Source organism: Trichosurus vulpecula, chromosome 3, assembly GCF_011100635.1.
Source record: "Trichosurus vulpecula isolate mTriVul1 chromosome 3, mTriVul1.pri, whole genome shotgun sequence".
In the NCBI taxonomy this organism is placed as follows: Eukaryota; Metazoa; Chordata; class Mammalia; order Diprotodontia; family Phalangeridae; genus Trichosurus; species Trichosurus vulpecula.
Genome location: NC_050575.1, coordinates 244,721,753 through 244,746,591, shown reverse-complemented (window position 1 = coordinate 244,746,591; position 24,839 = coordinate 244,721,753). Strand labels below are relative to the sequence as shown.

The window sequence follows — 24,839 nt, the reverse complement described above, 5'->3', positions numbered from 1 at the left end:
CTTAAACCCACTTGCAATATACTAAAAATATCTCCTATTAACTCTGCTACAGTCTCTAAAGAAGAGATGGCCCTCCTCCCCATCAATGTTAGCTCCTCTTTGCATAACTGCTTTCATTACACACCCTTCTCTCTACTCCAAAAAATGATTTCCCAAACTATCCTCTCCAGTTTTCAATCTCTACACAGCTATTGGTTCTCCTCCTCTACTGTTTGCAAAGGTACCCAAGTATTCCCCATCCTGAAAAAAATGGCTTATTACTATATAGTCTCTATAACCCCTTCAAGCTTTCTCTAACATTTTGTTTTAAGCCCTCTTCTCTCTATTCTCTCAAACTGTGACTCCATCAGATCACAAGATTTCATTTACTATCTCTATGTCAATGCCTCCTGGATCTATTTATCCAGCCTCAGTTTCTTTCATGCATTTTAGTCCTTCATCACCACCTGCCTATTGGGCATTTCAAACAAATGTATTGTATGAATCTCGAAGTTAATTTATCTGTCAAATATGAATGTCCATATAGTCTGGGACAGCTAAGGACAATGAAAAGAGTGCTGAGTGTGGTGCCAGAAATACTTCAATTCAAATCAGACTCAGCTCACCTGGGCAAATTGCTTAATATCTATCTCAGTTTACCCAGATGTAAAATGGGGATAATAATAGCAAAATTAGAGAACCACATGAAATAATATTTGTAAAGTGCTTAGCACAGTATCTGTCACAGGTAGGTGCTAAACAAATGCCTTTTTCTTCCTTCCTACATCCAAAATAAAACTCATATTTTCCCAAAAAATATATCCTTATTGACTTCCCCATTTCTGTTTTGAGGCCACTGCCATCCTCCCAGTACCAGTGTCACTCTTGACTTCTCACTCTTAACCCCCATATCCAGTCAGTTGCCAAATCTAGTCAATTCTTCCTTCACAAAATTTTTCATATCTTCCCCCTTCTCTCCACTCACATGGCCACCATCCTAGTTCAGGTTCTCATCTCCTCTAGCCTGAGCTATTGCAATAGTTTTCTAATGGCACCCCCTCCCTGCATTAAGTATGTCCCCACTCTAATGCACTCTCCACACAAAACTTCCAAAGTGACTTTTCTAAAGCATAGGTAGGAGCATTTGACAACTTTCACAACCAAGCAAGAACTTAGCTTTCTAGTCTTACTATATGACACCCCCTCTATTCAGGCTACAATACAGCTAAACTTCCCTTCTTGTTGTTCCTTAAAGGCAAAACACTAACTTCCTTTCTGGACTGTTGCATGGACAATCCCCCATACCTGACCTGTACTCACCTCAGTCTCTTCAAATTCCTGTTTTACTTCAAGACTCAACAAAAGTACACATAGACAAGCCCTTCCCTGATGGTCCAGCTAGTATTGCCTTCCCTTCAAGGCTACTTTTAAAAAATGTTTTATCTGTTTTTTTAAATAGTTATATGTGAACATGTTATCTTCCTTGTCATACATCTGAGATGATTTACCACTTTTCTATGTAGGGTTCATTTTGTCTTTGTACCCCCAGAATCTCACATAGTCCTTAACATATAGCAGGAACTTAAGAAATGGTTGCTGATTCATCAGTTAATTTCCCACTATTTCAATATGAGACAAATTGTCTTGGAAGCCTTTACTGTCCCTTATCTCCCATCCAATTTGATCTCTCCCTGGCCCCAGGATGAGCTATGAGCTTCTGTTATGATTTGCTAACTCTTAGTTAATCTTTTCTGACTTTTAGCTAATATTAAATTGAGTGCTCCCACTCCTTTTCCTATAATTGAATTTCACTTTACCCTTTAAAGGCCAATTCAACTGGTATCATTTCCTAAAGCCCACTCTGATTAGCTCTGGTCAGTAACAACCATGATGATGATGATAGATAGATAGATAGATAGATAGATAGATAGATAGATAGATAGATAGAGGTTTATTTAATACTTTAAGGCTTGTTAAGTCTCACAGCTACTCAGTGAGGCAAGTACCTTGGGCTGTTTTATCCCTCTTTTATAGAGGAGAAAATGAAAGCTTAGAAAGGATACTAATAATCAAGCAACCAATCAATATTAAGTGTCTGCTATGTGCCAGGAACCACACTAAGTGCAAAAGAAAATCCCTGACCTAAAAAAGCTCACACTCTAATGGGGAAGACAATATACAAACACCTATGAACTAACAAACTATCTACAAGATGAATAGGAAAGGCTTTCTATAAAATGTGGAATTTTAGCAGGGACTTGAAAGAAGCCAGGAAAGCTAGGAGGCAGAGATGAGAAGGGAAAACATTCAAGGCATGAGGGAATTGATGATAATGCCCAAAGTCAGGATATGTAGAGTCTTCCTTGGGGAACAGCAAAGATTGTAGTTTCATTTGATCACATAGTATGGGGTAGAGGGGACTGTGAGATGTAAGAAGATTGGAAAATTATATTTAATCCTGGAGATGATAGGAAGCAATGGAATTTTTTGAGTAGAAGAATTATATGGTTAGACCTACACTTTAGGAAGATCACTTTGACAACTGAGAGTTTGAACTGAGAAGAATGGACTGAGGTGGAGAAGAGACTTGTAGCAGGGAAAACAAACATTAAACTATTGCAATAACCCAGGTATGAGGTAAGGAGGACTTAGACCAAGATAGTGGCAGTTTCAGAGAAGAGAAGCAGGCATATTTGAGAGACATTTTGAAGGTAAAATTTACAAGTCTTGACAACTGATTGGATATAGAAGATGAGAAAAAGTGAGGAGTTGAAAGTGATACCTAATTTAAGAGCCTAAATGGCTGAAAGAATGGTTGTACACTCAACAGTAATAGCAAAGTTAGGAAGATGATTTGGGAAAAATATAATGAGCTCACTTTTGGATATGTTGAGTTTCAGATCATCTATAGCAATAGTCTCAAACACAAAGAAAAACACAGGGATCACATGTTGACTTAGAGAACCACAGAACAATATTATTTATGTTGGATTAGATTTTTATTTATTTTATTAAACATTCTCAATTACATTTTAATCTTGTTCAGGCTACATTCCAGTGTTTTGAATCCCCAAGTCTGACATCCTTGATCAACAGAGATATCTAAAAGGCAGTTTGAGATAAAAGAATAGAGATCAAGAAAGAAGTTAGGGATGGACAAATAGATCTGAGTCTTATGCATCAAGATGGCAATTGAATCCATAGAAGCTAATAAGATAAACAATTGAAATAGTATGGAGGGAGAAGAAAACAAGTCCCAGGACAGAGCTCTGTGCTATGCCCACAGTTAGTGGGAATCAACTTAGATGAATATCAAGCAAAGGAGACTGGGGAGTGGTTATCTATATCTTTCTATAATTTCATGAAAACTTAGGGAGGAGAAGAGGGTGATCAACAATATCAAAGGCTGAAGAAAGTATAACAAGCATGGTAATTAAGAAAATGCTATTAGATTTGGGAATTAAGATATCATTAATAACTATGGAACAAGTAGTGTTGGTTGAAAGATGAGGTCAGTAGCCAAACTAGAGAATTAAGAGGGGAAGGAGAGCAAAAGGTGTGGAGGAATCCAATGTAGATCTCAAGGAGTTTAGCCACCAAAGAGAGGAAAGATATGAAACAATAGCTAATTGGTTGATTAATAAACTGAGGGTTTTTTAAGGGTGGAGGAATACATGGCCATATTTGTAGGCATTAAGGAATAAACATGAGACAGGGAGAGATTGAAGATAGGTGAGAAAGTGGGGATGATAGAAGGTACAATATGCTGGAGAAGCACTATATGAATGCTTTACTCAGACCCAAATCAAGGTCAAGAATTTGCAGAGTTCAAACCAGAGGAGTATTAATCAGAATTTTCCCTGTATCAGAGCACTTTGGGAGTGCAAAAAGCTTGCAGATCCCCAACCTATCCCTGAGATCTTAGAATAATACAATATTTATCATCAAAAAAAAATAACAAGGATCAACAGTAGGATTAGCCCAGACCTTCCTTCCAGAAGTACAGCAGAATCTAGCTATAGAATCAAGTCCACATTCAGAAAATGGGCCCCAAGAAGGGTGCTTTATTTGGCCTCATAGATCAAGTTAAAGCAAATACTTAAAGCAAGTACTTGGGTGTAAGAATTTACAGGAAATTGGTACTCAGCAAGGTGGTACAAACAGGAGCTTTAGTCTTATGTTGTTCAGTGTGCAGATGAAAAAAAGCATACCCACATACACCATATGACAACATAAAAATATAGGGGTTTATCTCAACAGAAGTGAGAAACTCACTCAGTGCAAGTGATTCAAGTGGTGAAGTTATATACCCTAAAAATGAACTTGGTGAAGAACAGGTATTTGGTGTCTCAGTGCCAAATGTGAGAAGAGGCATTATTAATTAGATCTAAATGTGATGAAGAAGTTCTTGGAGTCATTTATCAATACCAGGCTTGGTTGAGTATCATGTAGGAGTAATTCATTATCAGGGCCAGAAAGTGGTAGAGGGTCTAAGTGATGTATGGTAGCAGAAGAGGAATGGCTCAGAGATGGCAAGGAGTTTTATTTGTTTAAAAGTTGCTAGAATTAACTGCTTGAAACAGAGTTAACATAGGTGAGGACAGTGGAAAAGTGCAATTCTATATGTATTTACCTATATGCTTTATGGGCAGCATGACCACTCAGCCTAAGGGACTCCTTATTAGAGTACTATCATTATAACTATAACATCAAACAATATAAAGCTTACATGTTTCACAAATAGGCAAAGAACGAAAGAACTCCACCATAATGAACTATTGCGGTGGCAAAGTATGCTCAAGATGCAAACCCAGGGGTCAATAACTCCAAAATATCTACATCTCTTGCCTAAGAGAAAAACATACATTGAGCTCAAACTCAACCACGATCTCTGGAAGGTATGAAGCAAGAGTGTTCTTAAAGAGATAAAAATCTTTTCTTACGAATGGAATGAGAACTCTTGAGGGGAAAATGAAAAAGCGATGAGAGCTGTGGAAGAAAAAATTAAAATGGAAATTAAATACTTCACACAAGAAGTTCAAACTTTGCCCAAGAAAAACTCTCTGCAAATTTGAATGGACCAAGTAGAAACCAAAGACCTAACAAGAAATATTAAGTCAAAGTAAAAAACTGAAAAAAAAAATTAAAAGAAAAAAACAAGAAGAAAATATAAGGTGTCTCATCACAAAAACAACTGATTTGGACAACTTGATCAAGAAGAAAAAAATGGAAAATCATTATACTATCTGAATGCCTTGACCATAAAAGAACTGACATCATATTTCAAGAAAACTTAAAAAATACGATTTCCCAGAGAAGGCATAGCCAAGATGATGAAGTAGAGGGAACACAACAGCAGAACTCTCCCAACATTCTCCTCCTAACAACTTTAAAATAATGTGTCAAATAGAATTCTGCAGCACTATAGTCAAGAAAAGGTCAGTGTGAGACATTTTCCCATCCCAGGACCCATATGTACAAAAATATTTATAGCAGCTCTTTTTCTGTGGTGGCAAAGAATTGGAAATTGAGGGTATGCCCATCAATTGGGAAATGTCTGAACAAGTTGTGGAATATGAATGTGATGGAATATTATCATTCTATAATTAATGATGAGCAAGCAGATTTCAGAAAAAAATCGGAAAGACTTCCATGAACTGATGCTAAGTAAGCAGAATGAGGAGAACATTGTACATAGTAACAGCAACATTGTATGATGACCAGCTTTGGTAGACTTAGGTCATCTCAGCAATACAATGATACAAGACAATTCCAAAAACCTCAAGATAGAAAATGCTATCCACATCCAGAGAAAATCTATTCAGTCTGAATATAGATAGTAGCATACTATTTTTCTCTTTGCTGTTGTTGTTTTATTTTTTGTGGTCATTCCCTTTTATTCTGATTCTTCTTTTACAACTTGACCAATGTAGAAACATGTTTAATATGATCGTATGTATTTAGCCTATATCAGATTGCTTACCATCTCAGGGAGGGGGAAGGGAAAGGGTAAGGGGGAAGAAGAAAAAATTGGTACTCAAAATCTTATAGAAGTGAATGTTGAAAACTGTCTTTACATATAATTTGAAAAAAATATTAAATGGAGAAAAATAAATTAAATATTTTTCAAAAAAAGAAAATGACTGTAACAAAAATATTTTTGGTAAGGTATAGAAGACAAAACTAGAAGAAAGCCAGACTGAGATCTTTTCAACTCCATGGACCAGTATAAATAAAATCTGGAGCTTCTGGGTCCAAAGAGAGGATTCAAGTACTGAAAAGCCATAGTCAGGATTACACACAATTTAGCAGTCACCATAACAAAAGATCAGAGAACTTAGAATATGATATTCCATAAAGCAAACGACATGGGTTTATTGACCAGAATATCTTACCCAACAAATCTGAGTATAATTCTATAGGAGAAAAATGCCCCTTTAAAGAAATGGATGACTTCCAAGTATTTCTGATAAAAAGATCAGAACTACAGATAAACTATGAAGTTCAAACACAGCAGTGAAGAGAAATATAAAAAAGTTCCCCTGGATAAACAATGATAAAGGATTAAACAAGCATAAACTGCTTACATTCAAATATGGAGAAAATATTCACGTGTCTCCTCTGAAAAACTTTCACCATTAGGATTCATAGTGGGAGTCCAAGCAGAGAAGGCCTGGGAGTAGTTCTATTTTGTAAATAAAGAATGGGGATAATAAGAACAATAAACTGTGGGTTGGGGGTCAGGAAAAGGAAAATTAGAATAAATTATTATAGATTATGAGGGTGCACAAGTAGACATCTCTACAAATAAGGAAGATGGAGGGAGAAGTGGATGTTCAAAAGAAGGAAGAATAGGTATATATAAAGAGGTGGGTACAGAAATATATTTCAAACAATAGGCAAATTGAAGGGAAAGGAAAGAAGAAGAAAGAGGGAATTAGAAGGAGAGTATACTAAGGGAGGAATTAGTTTTAAGCAATATTTATAGCTCCTTTTGAGGTGGCAAAGAATGGGAATCTGAGAGGGTGCTGATAAATTGGAGAATGGATGAAGAAGTCATGGAATATAAATATGATGGAAATCTATTTTCCTTAAATATTATCTGCATAATGACAAAGCAAGTTTCCAGAGGAAAAACTATGAAATGTGCTACCTACCTCCTAACAGAGAGATGAAGAGCTCAGAATGTAGAATAAGACAATAATTTTTTGACATAGCCAATGTGGAAATTTGCTTTAATCAATTATGCATGTTTGTAATGGGTTTTGTTTTTCTTGTGTTCTAAATTGAGGTAGAAAATTGGGGTTGGAAGGTGAAAATGAAGATGTTGGATGGTTAAAATAAACTATTTTTAAATGTATGATATAATGGTTCCTTTTCCCGATGTGTAAGTTTCGTCTTCTGTAAAATGCAGCTGTAATGATATGTGTACTGTGTACCTTACAGGGTTGTTGTGAGTAAAGTCCTTACAAATTTCACATTTTACATTAAAGTAAGCTAATATTTATTTTCATTTTAACTATCTGCTTCATCCTGAGGAGCTATTATGTCAATAGGCCCACTCCAAAAACAAGACAATAACCTTTGAAAAAAATTAACTAAAATTCAGAGTCTATTCTCTGGAAATAGTGAGTAGAAATCACCTTAAAAATGGTTTAGTTTGTGAGGGGAGGAGCATGGCTTCATGAATAAAATGCTGAAGAATAATAAAAGTTTCTCTTTTGTCCTTAAATTGCTTAGGCTGATTTTTGATCATATGCTAGTTATGCAAGAAAAATTTCAAATCACTGCTGTAAAGAATGAATATATGTATATAATTTTGTGATTCTATATATCTTTAAGTAATGTGTAGGAATGACTTTGATATGTGCCATCATCCTGTTGTTAGCAGATTTAAAGATTATAATAAATGGACTTTGAACGAATTATTACTGGTGATATTATAAAGAGATAACATCAAAATTTCTACAAGAAAAAGTTATTACCTTTGTGAATTCCCTTTTTAAGTTTTTATTATATAAGAAATGACTCTTGGTGGTGAGGGATTTGAAAGTTTTTAACTTAATTCCAACAGATATTTAACCAAACCCTTAAATATGTCAAGTCTGTGAGCACAATCTCTCTACTATATGCCTATACTGAATAATATTTTTTGAAAGGTTAAGTATAAACTTCAGTAAAAAAGCACTCACTGAATTTCAAATATCTTTGCTTTTTTATTCCTTGCAAAAGACTGGTGCAGAAGTCTATCAGATAGTGTAGGAACAGAGATGTTGCCTTATATTCTTCCCTCTTCCTGCAGATCTAATGCCTTTGAAGTGCTAGCCCTGGATGGAGTCAGTACAGGCATCATTCAGTTTTATACATCCCAGGAGAGTGCTGACTGGCTAAGAGCAGTATCAGCTAACATTGGCGATTTGACACTTCAAAATGTATGTATATACATTTCCCCAACCTTGCTACTTTTGCATTGTCATATTCAATCATTCACAGAAGCAATATTGTCATTAATTAGTCTTTAGTCAACTTGCTGTATTTCAGAGCCTTCTTAAAATACCTATAAAACTTATGTATGAAAAATAGACATCCAGATTTTTTTCAACTATTCATTACTTTGAAGTTTCCTTATATCTCTTTATACTTTGTACTTTCATATCAATTGCCTTATATGATCCCCACAAAATGCCACTAAGTAGACAGTGCAAGCATTATTATCCTCATTTAAAAAAACTGGAAAGAGATAAGGAACAGTAGTAACTCGGAGCTGAAACCCAACTCTTCTGATTTCTCATTTAGTGTCTTTTAGTGAAATGTAGTACACTACACTACTGAAGCCAATTTCCAAACATGCAGATGAAGGACATTTTTAATATATACCCAGATACTTTGTAATTTTGTAACTATTAAGTATTAATTATGAGGCAACATGACATAATAGTAAGAAGACTTGATTTTGAATCAGGAAACATGAGTGTGAGTATGGATTCTGACACTCAGTGACTATATGAAAAGCTTTCCAGGATCCACAGTGGAAGTTTCCTCAGAAAACAAATCTTAGGAACAAAACAAACAAATGAAGTTACAAATGCATGGTTTATTTTTGTGAATAAGTTTTTGATCCATGAACTCTTCTAGACTCTAAAGATTTAGGGAACTTCAATGTTTATAATACATATTTATATTATATTTACAAAGAAATCTATTGATCAATAAACATTCATTAAGTATCTACTGCATGTCAGGTACTGTTTTGAGTGCTAAGGATAAAAGTACCAAAAGGAAAAAAAAACTGCTCTCAAGGAGCTTACATTCTAACAGCAGAGACAAGTGTATGGAGATGTATATATGTATGTCTGTGTATATGTTTGTATACACACCTAAAATGCATGTACACATAAAAATGTACATAGAGGTATACACATACGTTTGCATATAATGTACACACGTATACAAATAAATTCAGAGTGGTGGATATGTGTGTCTATACATGTGTGTATGAAAATGTATATACATACACATATATGTGTCTCTGGGTGTCCTCCATGCCTGGAATGCTGTGCCTCTTCCACTCTAACTACTGACCCCTTTGGCTTCCTTTAAATCCCAAGAAGACTCCTACTTTCTACAGGAAGCTTTCCCCAACCCCTCTTAATTCCAGTGCTCTCCCTCTTTTAATTATTTCCCATTTATCCTGTGAATAGCTTGTTTTCTATATATTTGTTCTCTGTGCTATTACTCCTAGTAGATTATAAGCTCTTTGATGGAAGGGACTGTCTTTCATCTCTTTTTGTATCCCCAGTGCTTAGCCTCACCCTTTTTCCATTAGGTACATCCTTCTTGGATTGTTCTTTCTTGGCTCTGACCAACATATCAAGCCTTCTATTTTCCTCTCCTTTCCCTTTAACTATACCACACATTAGGATCATAGGAAAATAACAATAGTACCCAACATTTAAATATTATATTAAGGTTAACAAAGCATTTTATATATGCTAACTTATTTGAGCCTCACAACAACCATGTGAGAAAGGTCCTATTTTGTCCCCATTTTAATAATAAAGAAACTGAGATGCAAGAGTTTACATGACTTGCTCAGAGTCACACAGATAGTAAGTGTCTGAGGCAGTTTAAATCAGGTCTTCCTGATTAAAAGTCTCATCCTGTATATGTGCTACATAGCTGCCTAGGATCGTAGCTATGACCTGAAAAGGATACCATCTTGTCCAAGCTCCTCATTGTACAGAAGAGGAACTGAGGCCAAGAGAGGTCAAGTGTCTTGCCCAATATCACATAAGTAATATTTAGCAGAGCCAGAATTTGAACCCAGATCTCTTTCCATAAATCTAGCATTCTTTCTAGCATACTCTTCATGATTCTGTCCTTAGATGGCACCTTTGTCTTCTAAAAGAGGCATTCTGAAGAACTAATGATTTAATACTCAAAGGGAAAATGTTGGTGGGAATTGAAAATTATGGAAGTTTGTTCCAGGCCATCATTAGGGGCACATATATTTTGTTTTCTTTTTAAACACACTAAATGGTCAGTTTTGACTGGGTGACTAAGGGTCACCCTGAGCAGCTTCAAACCCATTGAGAGACTGAGTTCTCCAACTGTTTTAGCCTGGTGTATTCTCTTGCACCTTAGTTGCTCTTGGCTAAATCTTCCCCAAATTTAAAAAAAAAATATATGTATATATATATATATATATATATATATATATATATATATATATATATATATATATATATATATATATATATATATATATACACACACTGAAATACTCTTGGAACCAGGAAGTTGATATGATATTCTAATCTTTAGATGGGAAATTGGTCTTTCTCTCAACTAAATAGGCCAGTGCAACCTCCATTATGTTTTTCATTCTAGAATATGGCATTTTGTACTCCAAAGTCTTTTAGACTTTATGAAGAAACAAAAACAGGTTGTGACACCTGGATAACATTTACCAAAGTGCACTTGCCAAGGAGAGACCTTCAACCTGAATTGGCATTCAGCATATTGTTCTTTCAAAAGCAGATTCTGCAGTAGAATTGCTTTTTTTTTCCTCTCATTTTCCTTTGGAAATAAAATACCTGTAATCTTCATTTTTTAAAAAGCAATATTAACAATAATAGTAATGACAAATACATTTATTTCCTTACTGTTCACAAGTAACTCTCTTTATAACACCCATGAGACATAAATAATACAATAATTATGAGTCTTGTTTTAAAGCTTAAAGGGTCAGCCTTTGAGTAGCAAATAAATGACCTCAAATTCAGAAAGGCCAGTTTTCAAGTCATTCTTCTGACATACACTAGCTGGATGATTTTGAGCAAGCCACTGACCCTCAATGCTGTAGACAACTTTGAGGCAATAATTTGCAGCAAAGGTGCCAATTTGCATTGATAGTGTGACTTTCCTCCTCTGGAAATTCCCCCATCAGTAAAATCATATGTCCAATACTTATCTCTTTAAACCTTGAGAGATTTATTTTTTAAACAAATGCATGTTATATAAATTTAATGTTAGACATACTTTTTAAATTTACTTTTGTTTTTGAAGCTCTTTTGTTTTGAATGAATTTGACTTCTGAAGTATAAGTGGATGGATGGATCAAATAGGATCCTCAGCTGTGTATTTGGTTCAATGTATTGCCCGTCCTAAAATCGTTAATGTGAAACAAGTATGCTTTAGATAAATACTTTGCAGTCTGTCAGTAATAGAATCAAAGAGTTTAATAGCTGAAAGGAGCAGTGGATACCCTCCCCGCCATGCATTTTATAGATGAGTAACCTTCACACAGATCCAAGAGGTGAAATTCACACAGGTAACAAAAGGAAGAAGTAAATCTGAACTCAAAACTTCAGAATCTAAATTCAGCCTCCCTAACATACCCCTATAAGTCTTATATGCTGATAGGCCTTTATATTTTTTGATGCATCTTCCTTTAGATTATTTGAAAGAACCATGGAGTACAACGAAAAGGGACTAAGAAGACTGTCCAAATATCTCCTCATGCAATCCCCTCATTTTACAAATGAGGAAACTAGAGAAAGAAAATTATTTTTTCACGATATTGATTAATTTCAATAACTCTGGGAGTCAGGTGGTTCCAAGGTGATTATCACTATTTGATAATGGTGGCAGAGGAATCTGCTGGTCTATAGTCTCATTTATATAGATTGAGCTATAGATTGAGCTTCTACTTTTCTAAGAGTCTCTTAATTACACTTTTATGGCTGTTCTCATTATCAGAATTGTTTTAATAAATTTATGACAACTTGTTGAACGGTTCTACGGTTTAAAAAGAAATATAGCACACGCAAAAAAACTTTGTCCAAGGGCATTTTGTGTTGCTAATTAATTTCAACTGCCAAATAGACAGCTTGAAAAATTAAAGCATTAACATTCTTGTTAAACTAACTCTTCATTTCTTTCTCCAGATGAAAATGGCAAATAAATGCTGTTCTCCTTGTGATCAGGTAGGATTTTGTTCATCATTTTAATAGTAGGATAGATCTCTATATGTCAAAACTTTTCTCACTTTTAAAGGTGCATTACGTATGTGAATTGGGAAGCCAGTGCAGTGAAAAGACTTTGGCCCAGTGGTGAAAACTTCCTTTTAACCTTGATTTAGGCATTGATTTGTAGTACAAGCAATTTGTTAGGAATCCCTTAAGCTGGTTTTCTATTTTGTTTGGAAAATGAGAATACACTAAAACCTCATTCTGACATGGACCTTAAGGCCACATTACTTATAAGATTGCATTAAAACAAGATTTTCTTAGTAGTAAAACCCCTTTATATATGATGTTCAGAAAACAAAAATGCTTTACCTAAAGCAATATGTAAATGTCTGTTGTTGTTGCTGTTATTCTTTCTTTTTTTTAATTTTTATTACCTGGGGGAGAGAGGCAGGCATGGGACTGGACCTGTAATTTCATTAGCATAGTGTATCTTCTTCCTGTGAGGAACTCTCTCCATCTATGCCCAACTCATTTGGTCATTTAGAATTGTAGTGAACTGCCTAGGGCATTGAGAGGTTTAGTGACTTGCTCAGAATTATACAATCAGTATATTTCAGAGAAAAGACTTAAACCTAGTGCTTTCAGACTCCAAAACACATCATCTACCAATTACGCTTCACTGCCTATCATCATCACCATCATCATTAAGTTAGGTCAAATCTAAGCCTATAGTGGTATGTTCTAAATCAAGACTATTGTGAACAGTTTCCTCTAAGGAGAAGAAAGTTTGTGAGTTTGTAAAGCACCTAGTTCTGTTAAGAATGGTGTTTTGTCTTATGAAATCTACATTGGTTTCTCTTTAAGATAGCAAGCAAGCTATCCTCACAATTTGATTGGTCAGAAGACAAAGCTTCTTTGTCATCAAAGACATAAACAGCCCAACCCATAGGAAATTGATTCTTCTTAGGTTTGGCAAAGTTTCCATTAACTTATGGGACATGTTACTTACCCAGCTTTGTTTCCTGACCAATACAGAGAGAGAAAGGGGCAGTGTCTATTTTTTAGCAAATTTTATTCTTATTGTCAGTAATTTTGAATTGAATTTTATAGTTCACAGGTGTTTTATTGTATTTAGGCCTGAAGCTGAATCCCTGACCTTACTGGCCTGAGGTAGGCCTGGTCCAGAGCATTCATATTTAAAGAGAAAAATAGATAATTAAATGAGCAGGAACATTTTTTTCTATAATGATATATGTAACAGGGATATAAAAGTTTCCTAATGCACATATCTGATCATGTCATTCTCCTAATCAGAAATTTCAGTGCCTGCCTATTAGCTTTATCATAACTTTGTTTTTAAAGCCCTCTACAATCTGGCTCCAGTCTATCCCTTCTTTGCATTCACATTTTTCTTCCTTAGGTACTCTTCGAGGAAAATCATCTGCATACTTTTCATTCATGCAAGTCAGTCAGTCAATAAACAGTCAACAAGCAGTTATGACATACTCTATGCTAATTGCTTGAGATGCAAAGAAAGGCAAAAATATTTTCCCTTCCCTCAAAGAACCCACATTCTAAGGGGGAGACCATCTACCATGCTTGAATTGCATTGGCTCCTCAGCTCTGTATTTCACAACTCCTATCTTCCTTGAAAGTTCAGTAGAGGTGTCACTTCCTCCATGTAGCTTCCCTCATTTTTCTTTGGCTGAAAGTGTTCTCTCCCTCTTGGAATTTTTCTAGAATACTTGGTCTAGATCTCTCCTCTGTCCCTATCATTCCTGACTTTGTATTACACTTATCTGTGTATTACTATACCTCCTTCAGTTGAATGGAATCTCCTTGAGGGCAAGGACTATTATTTTTAAATATTTATATCACCATTTTCTTGCACAGTGCCTTGTATGTGGTAAGCACTTGACAAATGCTTTTTGATTATTAAATTTAACCCCTGTGTTATATAGCTGCTGGGCATAGAACAATCACCTCATAAATATTATCACGTATTATACCAGGCATTACTTGTACATAGTTGTGTTCAGAGGGTAGAGAAACAGGATGGTTTCACCAACAATATATTCTGAATATATAATAACAATTATAATATGTAAGAACCAATTAAATAGATTTTTAATTTAATGCTTCATATTGTTTACTTGAGGTTTATTTCAAATGACACTGCATAATGTTATTTGTTTAATATAAATTCCTATCCTAATGCTTCATCTTGGTGTAGAACGATGCTGACCTCTTGAAGGTTATATCAGTGGAGTGAAAGCTCTGTCGAGTATTATCATGCTAGCATAGGTCCAGTGAAGATGGACTAGCCTTTTTGTCTCATAGAACAGTGGTGTCAAACTCAAATAGAAACAGAGGCTACTTGCAAAACAAAACATTAACCTTATCTATTTTATTATATTTTTATTTATTTTGTTAAATATTTTCTTATTACACTTTAATTTGGTTCAATCCATTCTTGGAAATGTTGTACACCATACACTTGACACCTCTGTCCTAGAAAAGTACTTATGCCAATCAGTGAGGAACATTACCAGGCTGGCTGCTGGGTAAATAGTTTCATTTTGTTTTTTTTTAATAACAGTGCTCCTAAATTCTCTGACAAGACTAGGTAACTCATCTTCACTGCTGTAACCTATTCTTCTGAAGTCGAAAATACTTGAAATATAGAAGACTGATTGATTATGCATCATGAAAATCTCTGTTTTAGTAGGATCTTCATGAATAAAAAAAATCCTTTATTTTAATTGATGTAGGTATTTTCCAACCCATGTAGATTGTAAGATCTCCACTATGTATTCCACATCCTTATATGTTTGTATAGCCCCCAAAATGTGTCATCTAGTGGCCAGCCATATAAGTGATCAGATCATCCCAGTTATCTGGGCTTGTCTTAGGTGACAGACACATAATCCATCAGACATGAGTGTTTTTCTTAAAGCATAGGTTTGCCTATGTCTCTATTCCCACTACACCCCCACTCACATACCCTATTTTTCAGTAAATTCCTATAGCTCCCTATTACTTTTACAATCAAATATAAAGCCTCATGTTTGACTTTTGAAGAGAACATCTTCATATCCTGGATGCTTACTACCATTCTAGTCTTCATAACCATTTTACACCCCACCCTCAACACACTCTATCATCCAGGTACACTGACCTACTTGCTATTTTTTGTACACAGCTCTCTATTCCCCACTTCTGTGCCTATGCATTCATTGGCTGTCCCCTATAATCCCACCTTCACTTTTAGGTTCCCTGACTTTATCAAGCCTCACCTCCATCTACTCTTCATCTCTTGTATGTAACTAGTTATTTACATGTTGTCTCCCTGATTAGAAATGTGATATCTTTGAGTATACGGACTGTTTTTTTCCTTTCTCTGTGTTTCCAGTGCTTAACTTGCCACAAAGTCAGTGCTTAATAAATGCATGTTAATTACATAATTGATGACTGCTCCTCATCTCCTCACTCTTTCTCAGTCTCATTTCCTAGTGTATCATCTATACCATGTCAGTTTTCTCCCAGGTTCTTTCCTAGGCCTTCTTTTTTCGTCCCTCTACATTTTTCCTCCTTACCAACTTCCATGATGTCTCTTCAAGAGACTTCATACACTCAACATGTTCACAACTTAAGTCATTATTTCCTCTCTGAAACCATCACTTCTTTCAAACTTCTCTTTTTGTTGAAGGTGCATCTAGTTTCCCAGGTTTATAACTTCAACATTATCCTGGAGTTCTCACTATCCCTTGCCCAATGTGACCAATCAGTTACCAAATATGTCTATTTTTACTTTCATATAGCTATATCACGTCCATGCCCTTCACTCTACTAATAAGGTGGACTTGAGTTCAGAATTTCATCGCTGCCTGTCTAGGACAATAAAATCATATCCTAATTGGTTTACCTGTCTCAGGTCTCTGCCTCTTCTGTTCTATTTTCCACAGTGTTGCCAGCGTTGCTCCTACACACAGGTCTAAAGATGTGATTCCCCTACTCCATCCACTCTAGCAGCTTCCTGCTTCCCATTTGTCACTTAGCCCTGGCACAATAGTTGCTTAATGATATTTATTATTTCCTATAGGACCAAATATATATCCCTGTTTTATTTTTAAAGGCTTTCACAATCTGGGGTCAATGGATCTTGTCAGTCTCATCAGACATTATTCCCCTTCTAGCTCTCTGTGATCCAGGAAAAGTGGCCTTCTTTCCATTCCTCACATAGGAAACTTGATCTCCTGCCTCAAATGAGATAATATTTGTAAAGCACTTAGCATAGTGCTTAGAACATAGTAAATTCATGATAAATACTTATTCCCTTTCCCTTCCCTTTTATGCCTTTGTATTAGCCAATCTCTAGGCATGAAATGTATCACTTTCCTTATCTCCTACTGATAGAGTACCTCTCTTCAATTACATAATACTTCAATTTAATAAGCATTTATTAATCACAAATTACATACCAGGCATTGTGCTAAGTGCTGCAGAACCAAATTAGAAAAAGAAAGACAGTCCTTGTCCTCAAAGAGCTAAAAAATAAAAATAAAAGATTCTAATCCTTAGAATCTATTAAGAGGTGTCAACACACAGAAGGAAGCTGGAGAAGTGGAAGAGAGAACACCCAGGGGCACCTGGCCCCCAAACATTATGGTTTATGGGATTCAAACCAAGCAGAGGTTCAGAGGGAAAGTGCACAGTTATCTGAAAGTTCAGGTCCCAGTCCTTTTTAAAAGAAAGCTTTCTGAGGAGTTTAGTGCTCCACTGTCCAGCCCTCCAATCAGGGAGGAGAGGATGCTGAAGGAGTTGGGAAAGTGTTGAGTATCAGTTAATAGCATGATGAGATTTCAGGTAAGCAACTTATCCTGGGTGGGGCATCATATCCAAGAAGCTCAAACCAAGCAGAGCTCCAGATGGAAAGTGAAAATTCATCAGTTACCATCTTCTGCATAAATCCTTTCCAGATCCCTGCACCTTCTGATTTTCTCTCTCTCAAACTGTCTGGTATTCAACTACTTTGTAAATATGCTTGTTCATTCACTTTATATTTATGCTACATATAATTGTGTCCTATATTAGAAGTTAAGTTCAGTTCATTAACTAGATATATTGTTTAATTCAGTGTGTGTACATCAATACTTAGTATAATTCCTATCACATAGAAGGTATTTAATAAATAACTGATGATTGAGTGATTAATTGATTGATTAGGCTTCAAGAAATCTGGTGCCCTGGGGGCACAGTCACAATGGCAGCTGGAAAGCAGGGACTCGCTTGAGCTCTCCCCAGGCCCCTCCAAAAACTTATAAAAAAATGTCTCTGAACCAATTCTACAGCTGCAGAACCCATGAAATAACAGAGGGAAGCAGGGCTCCCACCCAGGACAGCCTGGATGGTTGCTGGGTAAAGTCTATCACAACAGAGCTGGGAGCAGAGCAGAGCCCAGCATGGGCTGCACCAGGACCAACCAGACCAGGAGCCAGGAGGAAAAGGACCTAGTGCCCTGAATCAGTGAGCTGTGGCAGTTACTAGACTTCGCAACCCACAAGCACCAAAGACAACAGAAAAGGTTAGTGGGAAAAGCTGCAAGGACAGAGTGAAAGTAGTTTGCAGTTTGGCCACCGCCCAGGGACAGTGAAGGTGGTGGAGCTCTGAGGACAAAACTACAGCTGAAGTTGTTTCCCACCCCAGGCCCACCTGGTGGGAGGAAATAAGTGGAGGATCAGAGCAGGAGTGCAGAATCTGCTTAAGATCTCAGTCATGATCTCGGTTGGCAGTTCTTGGGGGAGAAGGAGCACTGCTGTGGCAGAGCTTGCTGTGCAGAAATAGCTCTGAAAACAACAACATAACCCCTCAAGTTTGGGACAAAGTACTCTCTACTCTACAAGCAGTCATACCCTGATGAAAAACTCAAGGATCAAGTAAGTTGGCTGGAAACATGGCCAGGCAGTGGAAACAGACTCAGATTCAGACTCAGACTTTGGAATCTTTCTTTGGTGACAAAGAAGACCAAAACATACAGCCCAAAGAAGTCAACAAAAGTCAAAGAGCCTACATCAAAAGCCTCCAAGAAAAACATGAACTGGTCTCAGGCCATGGAAGAGATCAAAAAGGATTTGGAAAAGCAAGTTAGAGAATTACAGGAAAAATTGAGAAGAGAAATGAGAATGATGCTAGAAAACCATGAAAAACAAGTCAATGACTTGCTAAAGGAGACCCAAAAAAATACTGAAGAAAACAACACCTTAAAAAATGGAATAACTCAAATGGGAAAAGAGCTCCAAAAAGCCAATGAGGAGAAGAATGCTTTGAAAGGCAGAATTACCCACATGGAAAAGGAGGTCCAAAAGACCACTGAAGAAAATACTACCTTAAAAATTAGATTGGAGCAAGTGGAAGCTAGTGACTTTATGAGAAATCAAGATATTATAAAACAGAACCAAAGGAATGAAAAAATGGAAGACAATGTCAGATATCTCATTGGAAAAACCACTGACCTGGAGAATAGATCCAGGAGAGATAATTTAAAAATTATTGGACTACCTGAAAGCCGTGATCAAAAAAGAGCCTAGATATCATCTTTCAAGGAATTATCAAGGAGAACTGCCCTGATATTCTAGAGCCATAGGGCAAAATAGAAATTGAGAGAATCCACTGATCACCTCCTGAAAAAGATCCCAAAAAGAAAACTCCTAGGAATATTGTCACCAAATTCCAGAGCTCTGAGATCAAAGAAAATATACTGCAAGCAGCCAGAAAGAAACGATTTGAGTATTGTGGAAACACAATTAGACTAACACAAGCTCGAGCAACTTCTACGTTAAGGGAATGAAGGGCTTGGAATACGATATTCCGGAGGTCAATGGAGCTAGGATTAAAACCAAGAATCACCTACCCAGCAAAACTGAATATCATGCTCCAAGGCAAAACATGGATTTTCAATAAAATAGAGGACTTTCAAGCTTTCTCAGTGAAAAGACCAGAGCTGAATAGAAAATTTGACTTTCAAACACAAGAATCAAGAGAAGAATGAAAAGGTAAACAAGAAAGAGAAATCACAAGGGACTTACTAAAGTTGAACTGTTTTGTTTACATTCCTACATGGAAAGATGATGTGTATAATTCATGAGACCTCAGTATTAGGGTAGCTGAAGGGAATATACATATATACATATATACCCATACATATACATATACATATACATATACATATATATATATATAGACAGAGGGCACAGGGTAAGTTGAATATGAAGGGATGATATCTAAAAAAATCAAATTAAGGGATGAGAAAGGAATATATTGAGAGAGGGAGAAATGGAGAAATAAAATGGGGTAAATTATCTCGCATAAAAGTGGCAAGAGAAAGCAGTTCTGTTGGGAGGGAAGAGGGGGTAGGTGAGGGGGAATGAGTGAATCTTGCTCTCATCGGATTTGACTTGAGGAGGGAATAACATACACACTCAATTGGGTATCTTACCCCACAGGAAAGAAGGAGGAAGGGGATTAAAAAGGGGGGAAAGATAGAAGGGAGGGCAGATAGGGGGAGGAGGTAATCAAAAACAAACACTTTTGAAAAGGGACAGGGTCAAGGGAGAAAACTGGATAAAGTTGGATAGGATAGGAAGGAGCAAAATATAGTTAGTCTTTCACAACATGAGTATTGTGGAAGGGTTTTGCATAATGATACACATGTGACCTATGTTGAATTGCTTGCCCTCTTAGGGAGGGTGGGTGGGGAGGGAAGAGCGGAGAGAATTTGGAACTCTAAGTTTTAAAAGCAGAAGTTCAAAAAAAAGTTTTTGTATGCAAGTAGAAAATAAGATATAAAGGCAATGGGGCATAAAAATCTATTTTGCCCAACAAGCAAGGGAAAATGGGATGGAGGGGTGGGGGGTGACAGAAGGGATGGTTGACTGGGGAATGGGGCAATCAGAACATCTCCCATCTTGGAGTGGGGGGAGGGTAGAAATGGGGAGAAAATTTTTAATTCAAACTCTTGCAAAAATTAATGCTGAAAATTAAAAATATTAAATAAATAAATAATGATTTTTAAAAAAAAAAGAAATCTAATGCCCCCTACATACCAGTGTGTGAGAACTTTGTAGCACTTTGGTAGGAACATCTAGTATTGAAATTCCTTAATTTGATTATTTTGACTTCCACTGAATTTTAAGGTTTACAAAGTGTTTTCATCACAACCCTGTAAGCATTGCATTTCATATATGCTGAAATTGAGGCTCAGAAAGTGGAATACATGGAATAAATATTGTAGTCAGGCTAATAACATATCTCCACATACCATGTCTAGTTGTCTGTTTATTATATCACATCACCTGTCAACTTGTGAGAGAAATATCAAGCTTATGTATAACCTCCCATTTGGAATGTGTCACTCTGAGGAGGTCTATGATCAAACAAGACATTTATCTTCCAGTGACAGGATACTGGCACTCAGTTGCAGCTAGTTCACTAATGAGTGGACATTATAAAACTTTCTTTATGATCACATTGATTTATACCTGTAAACGCACCTATTTTTTAAAGCAATGAAACCAATCTACCCGATAGCAAATACTACCTTTGAAAAATACCTAATTTTCTGGAAAGTATCTAAAGCAAAACTCCTTTGTTCTCAAGAAGAGAACATATTTCCCATATTTAACTTTTGAAAATACTAACAAGTTATTGATCAAAAAATGTTTATACAACCCCAATTTTTTATGCCACTACTTTCCTGTATAATAAATATTACTTCAATCTGATCCAAAGTAGTACCAAGTGAGAGCTATTGTACTGTTTTAGGAGTTTCTTAGGTCTTCAATTAATTCTTTTTGGGCAGATGACCATTTGACATTACTCTCTGTGGTAGATGGAGGTTTCTTTGCCTCAGTATCCTCCTCTGAAGATGAATCCCTGTCTTCTTTATTCCCAAATTAGCTCTGTATGGTTGGTTTCTCCTTTGCCTGTGTATTTTTTGTAATAGTTTAGTTTTTATAATCACTTCTACTCCTGGAGCATGAAGGATGGTGCCTCTGGCCTCATATCCTCTCTTGTTCTCCCCTCTGACTTTGAACTCAAACCAAGACTTCTAGCCTCCTGTAAGTGCTCACAGCCAGCAACATCCTGCCCCACTGCTTCTGCACTTACGAGGCATGTGTTGGTTCCTTCTCACCCCCACGATGTCTCAACAGCACAGCTAGGTCTACCATTCCTTGTCAGCAGAAGTTCCCTAGGTCTTCCCCAGCTCAGATGCCCAACTCTGTTCACTGTCCCCTGGGTAAAAGTTCCTGTGGCTAGGGTTGAGGCAACCTCCCAACCCAGCTTGCTCCCTAGCCTGGAGGTGTTTACTCTTCACAAGGAGGAAACCTCATTTGGGGATTTTTCTTCAGATCTTCTCTGATTGTTCCAGGAGGACCCCCATTCTGGCCCTACTCCTATTTATTTTCACTACTCTGTGTTCACCCTGAGGTGCTATTTTATCTCTTTTGTGGAGGAAAATCTTGAGATCTTGAGATTTTTCTTTGTGGAATCCTCTGGAAAACCATTTCTAAAGAGGGATAAAATGAAAGGAGATAGAGAAGGATAAATAGGGGAAAATAGAATGGAGGGAAACCCAGTAATCATAATTGTGAATGTAAATGGGATGAGTTTTTGGTATTCAGTCTTTTTAGTCATGTCTAACTCCTTATGACCCCACTTGGGGTTTTCTTAAAAAAGGTACTGTGGCAGCTTGCCGTTTCCTTCTCTAGCTCATTTTACAAAAGAAGAAACTGAGGAAGACAGGGTTAAATGACTTCCCAGGGTCACCCAGCTAATAAGTATCTGAAGCCATATTTTAACTCAGGAATATGAGTCTTCCTTACTTTGGCCCTGACACTCAATGCACTGTACCACCTAGTTGCCCCCTGAATGGCAACTCACCCATAACTCACGCATAAAATGGAAGGAGATAGCAGAGTAGATTAAAAATAAGGAAACACACTTGAAGCAGAAAGGCACACACAGGGTAAAAAGCAAGTGTAGCAATCATGATCTCAGCAAAATAAAAAAAGTAGATCTAATTAAAAGAGATAAACAGGGCAATGACATTTTGCTAAAAGGTATGTACCATAGATAATGAAGTAAAACCAATACTAAACATATAAGTACCACATATAAAACTCTTAACAAAAAAGTTAAATAAGTTACAGGATGAAGTAAACAATGAAAGATAGTAGTGTGGGACATTAACTTTCACCCTCTCAGAATTAGACAAATCTAACCGAGAAAAAAACAAGAAAGAAGTTAAGGAGATGAATAGAATTTCAGAAAAGTTAGGTATAATAGAACCCTGAAGAAAATTAAATGGGAATAAAAAGGAATATACCTTTTTCTCAGTGGTACATGGAACCTACAGAAAAATTCACCATGTATTAAGGCATAAAAACCTCACCCCCAAATACAGAAACACAGAAATATTAAATGCATACTTTTCAGGTCATTGTGAAATAAAAATTACATTCCATAAAAGACCATGGAAAATGTAGATTGAAAATGAATTAGGAACAAATTATTCTAATCCTGAAGAATGAGTAAGTCAAAGAACAAATCATAGAAACAATAAAAAATTTCATTAAGGAAAATAAAAACAATAAGTCAGTAAAACATACCAAAATTTATAGAATGCAGGTTAAGCCATAGTTAGGAGAAAATGTATTTCTCTAAATATTTCTTATTGTTCAGTAGTTTTGGACTTATGTCTGACTGTTCATGAACTGATTTGGGGTTTTTCTTGGCAAAGATACTGGAGTAGTTTGCCATTTCTTTCTCCAGATCATTTTACAGATAAGGAACTGAGGTAATCAGGGTTAAGTTACCTGTGTAAGGTCACACAGCTAATAAATGTCTGAGGCCATATTTGAACTCAAGAAGATACGTCTTCTTTATCCACGGCACTACCTAGCTGCCTAAACACTTACATCAATAATAGGGAAAGAACAGATCAATTTAATGGGGATAGATTTTTTTAGGAAAATTGAAAAAGTACAAATTAAAAGTCCCCAATTAAGCACCAAATTGGAAATCCTAAAAATCAAAGGTAAGATTATTAAACATTGAAAGTAAGAAAACCATTGAACTAATAAAAAAAAACAAATGGTTTCATGAAAAAACAGTAAAATAGATAAACTGTTTACTAATTTCCAGTATCAAAGGTGAAAAAGGTGAAGTGACCATAAATGAAGATGAAATTAAGGTAATTATTAGGAGCTTATTTTGACTAATTATATGCCAATACATCTAATAATGTAAGTGAAATGAATGAATGTTCATTTAAAATATATGTTTCCCATATTAACATGAGAAGAAATAAAACACAACCCTATTTTAAGAAAAGAAGTTGAATAAGCCATCAATGATCTCCCTAAGGGAAAAAAAAGTGCCCAGGACAAAATGGATTCACAAGTGAATTCTACCAAACATTTAAAGAACAATTAATTTCAATATTATCTAAAGTATTTGGAAAAACAGTCAAAAAAGGAGTCCTGCCTAATTCCTTTTACAACACAGATATGGTTACCTAAATCAAGAAGAACAAAAACAGAGAAAGGAAACAATAGACTAATTTCCCTAATAAATATTGATGCAAAAAAAGTTAAATAAAACACTAGGAAATAAATAACAACAATATGTCACAAAAATCATATGCTATGACCAGGTGGGATTTCAACTAGGAATGTAGAGCTGTTTCAATATTAGGAAAATTATTGTCAAAATTGATCATATCAGTAACAAAACCAACAAAAATAGTATGATTATCTCAATAGATACAGAAAAGGCTTTTGACAAAATACAACACTCATTCCTATTAAAAACACTAAAAGCCATTAGAATAAATGGAGCTTTCCTTAAAATGGTTAAGTAGTATGTATCTAAAACCATCAGCAAGCATATTTGTAAGGGGGATAATCTAGAAGATGTCCCAATAAGATCAGGGGTGAAGCAAGAACAGCCATTATCACCACTATTATTCAATATTATACTAGAAGTGCTAGCCATAGCAATAAAAGAAGAAAAAAGTAATTGAATGAATTAGAATAGATATTGATAAAATACAACTATAACTCTTTGCAGATGATATGATGTTATAATTGGAGCATCTTAAAGAATCAATTAAAAACTAGTGGAAATAATTCACACCTTCAAGCAAAGATGCAGGATATAAAATAAATACATATAAATCATCAGCAGCTTTATATATTATCAAAAAAGTACAGTAGAAAGAGATAAAAAGAGAAATTCCACTTAAAATAATTAGAGAAAATATAAAATGTTTGGGAGCCTACCTGCCAAAATAAACCCAGGAACTACATGAACACAATTACAAAATAC

At 35.9% G+C, this 24,839-nt stretch overlaps 1 protein-coding gene across 1 annotated transcript in view; it reads left to right on the top strand.

The window, feature by feature from the left end:
* Positions 1–24,839, top strand: part of SNTG2 (syntrophin gamma 2) — a 698,484-nt gene that overhangs the window by 475,500 nt on the left and 198,145 nt on the right. Inside the window, exons 10-11 of the mRNA XM_036750363.1 lie at positions 8,282–8,411; positions 12,429–12,467. Coding sequence (XP_036606258.1) covers positions 8,282–8,411; positions 12,429–12,467 — 169 coding nt within the window. The remainder of the gene's footprint in view (positions 1–8,281; positions 8,412–12,428; positions 12,468–24,839) is intronic.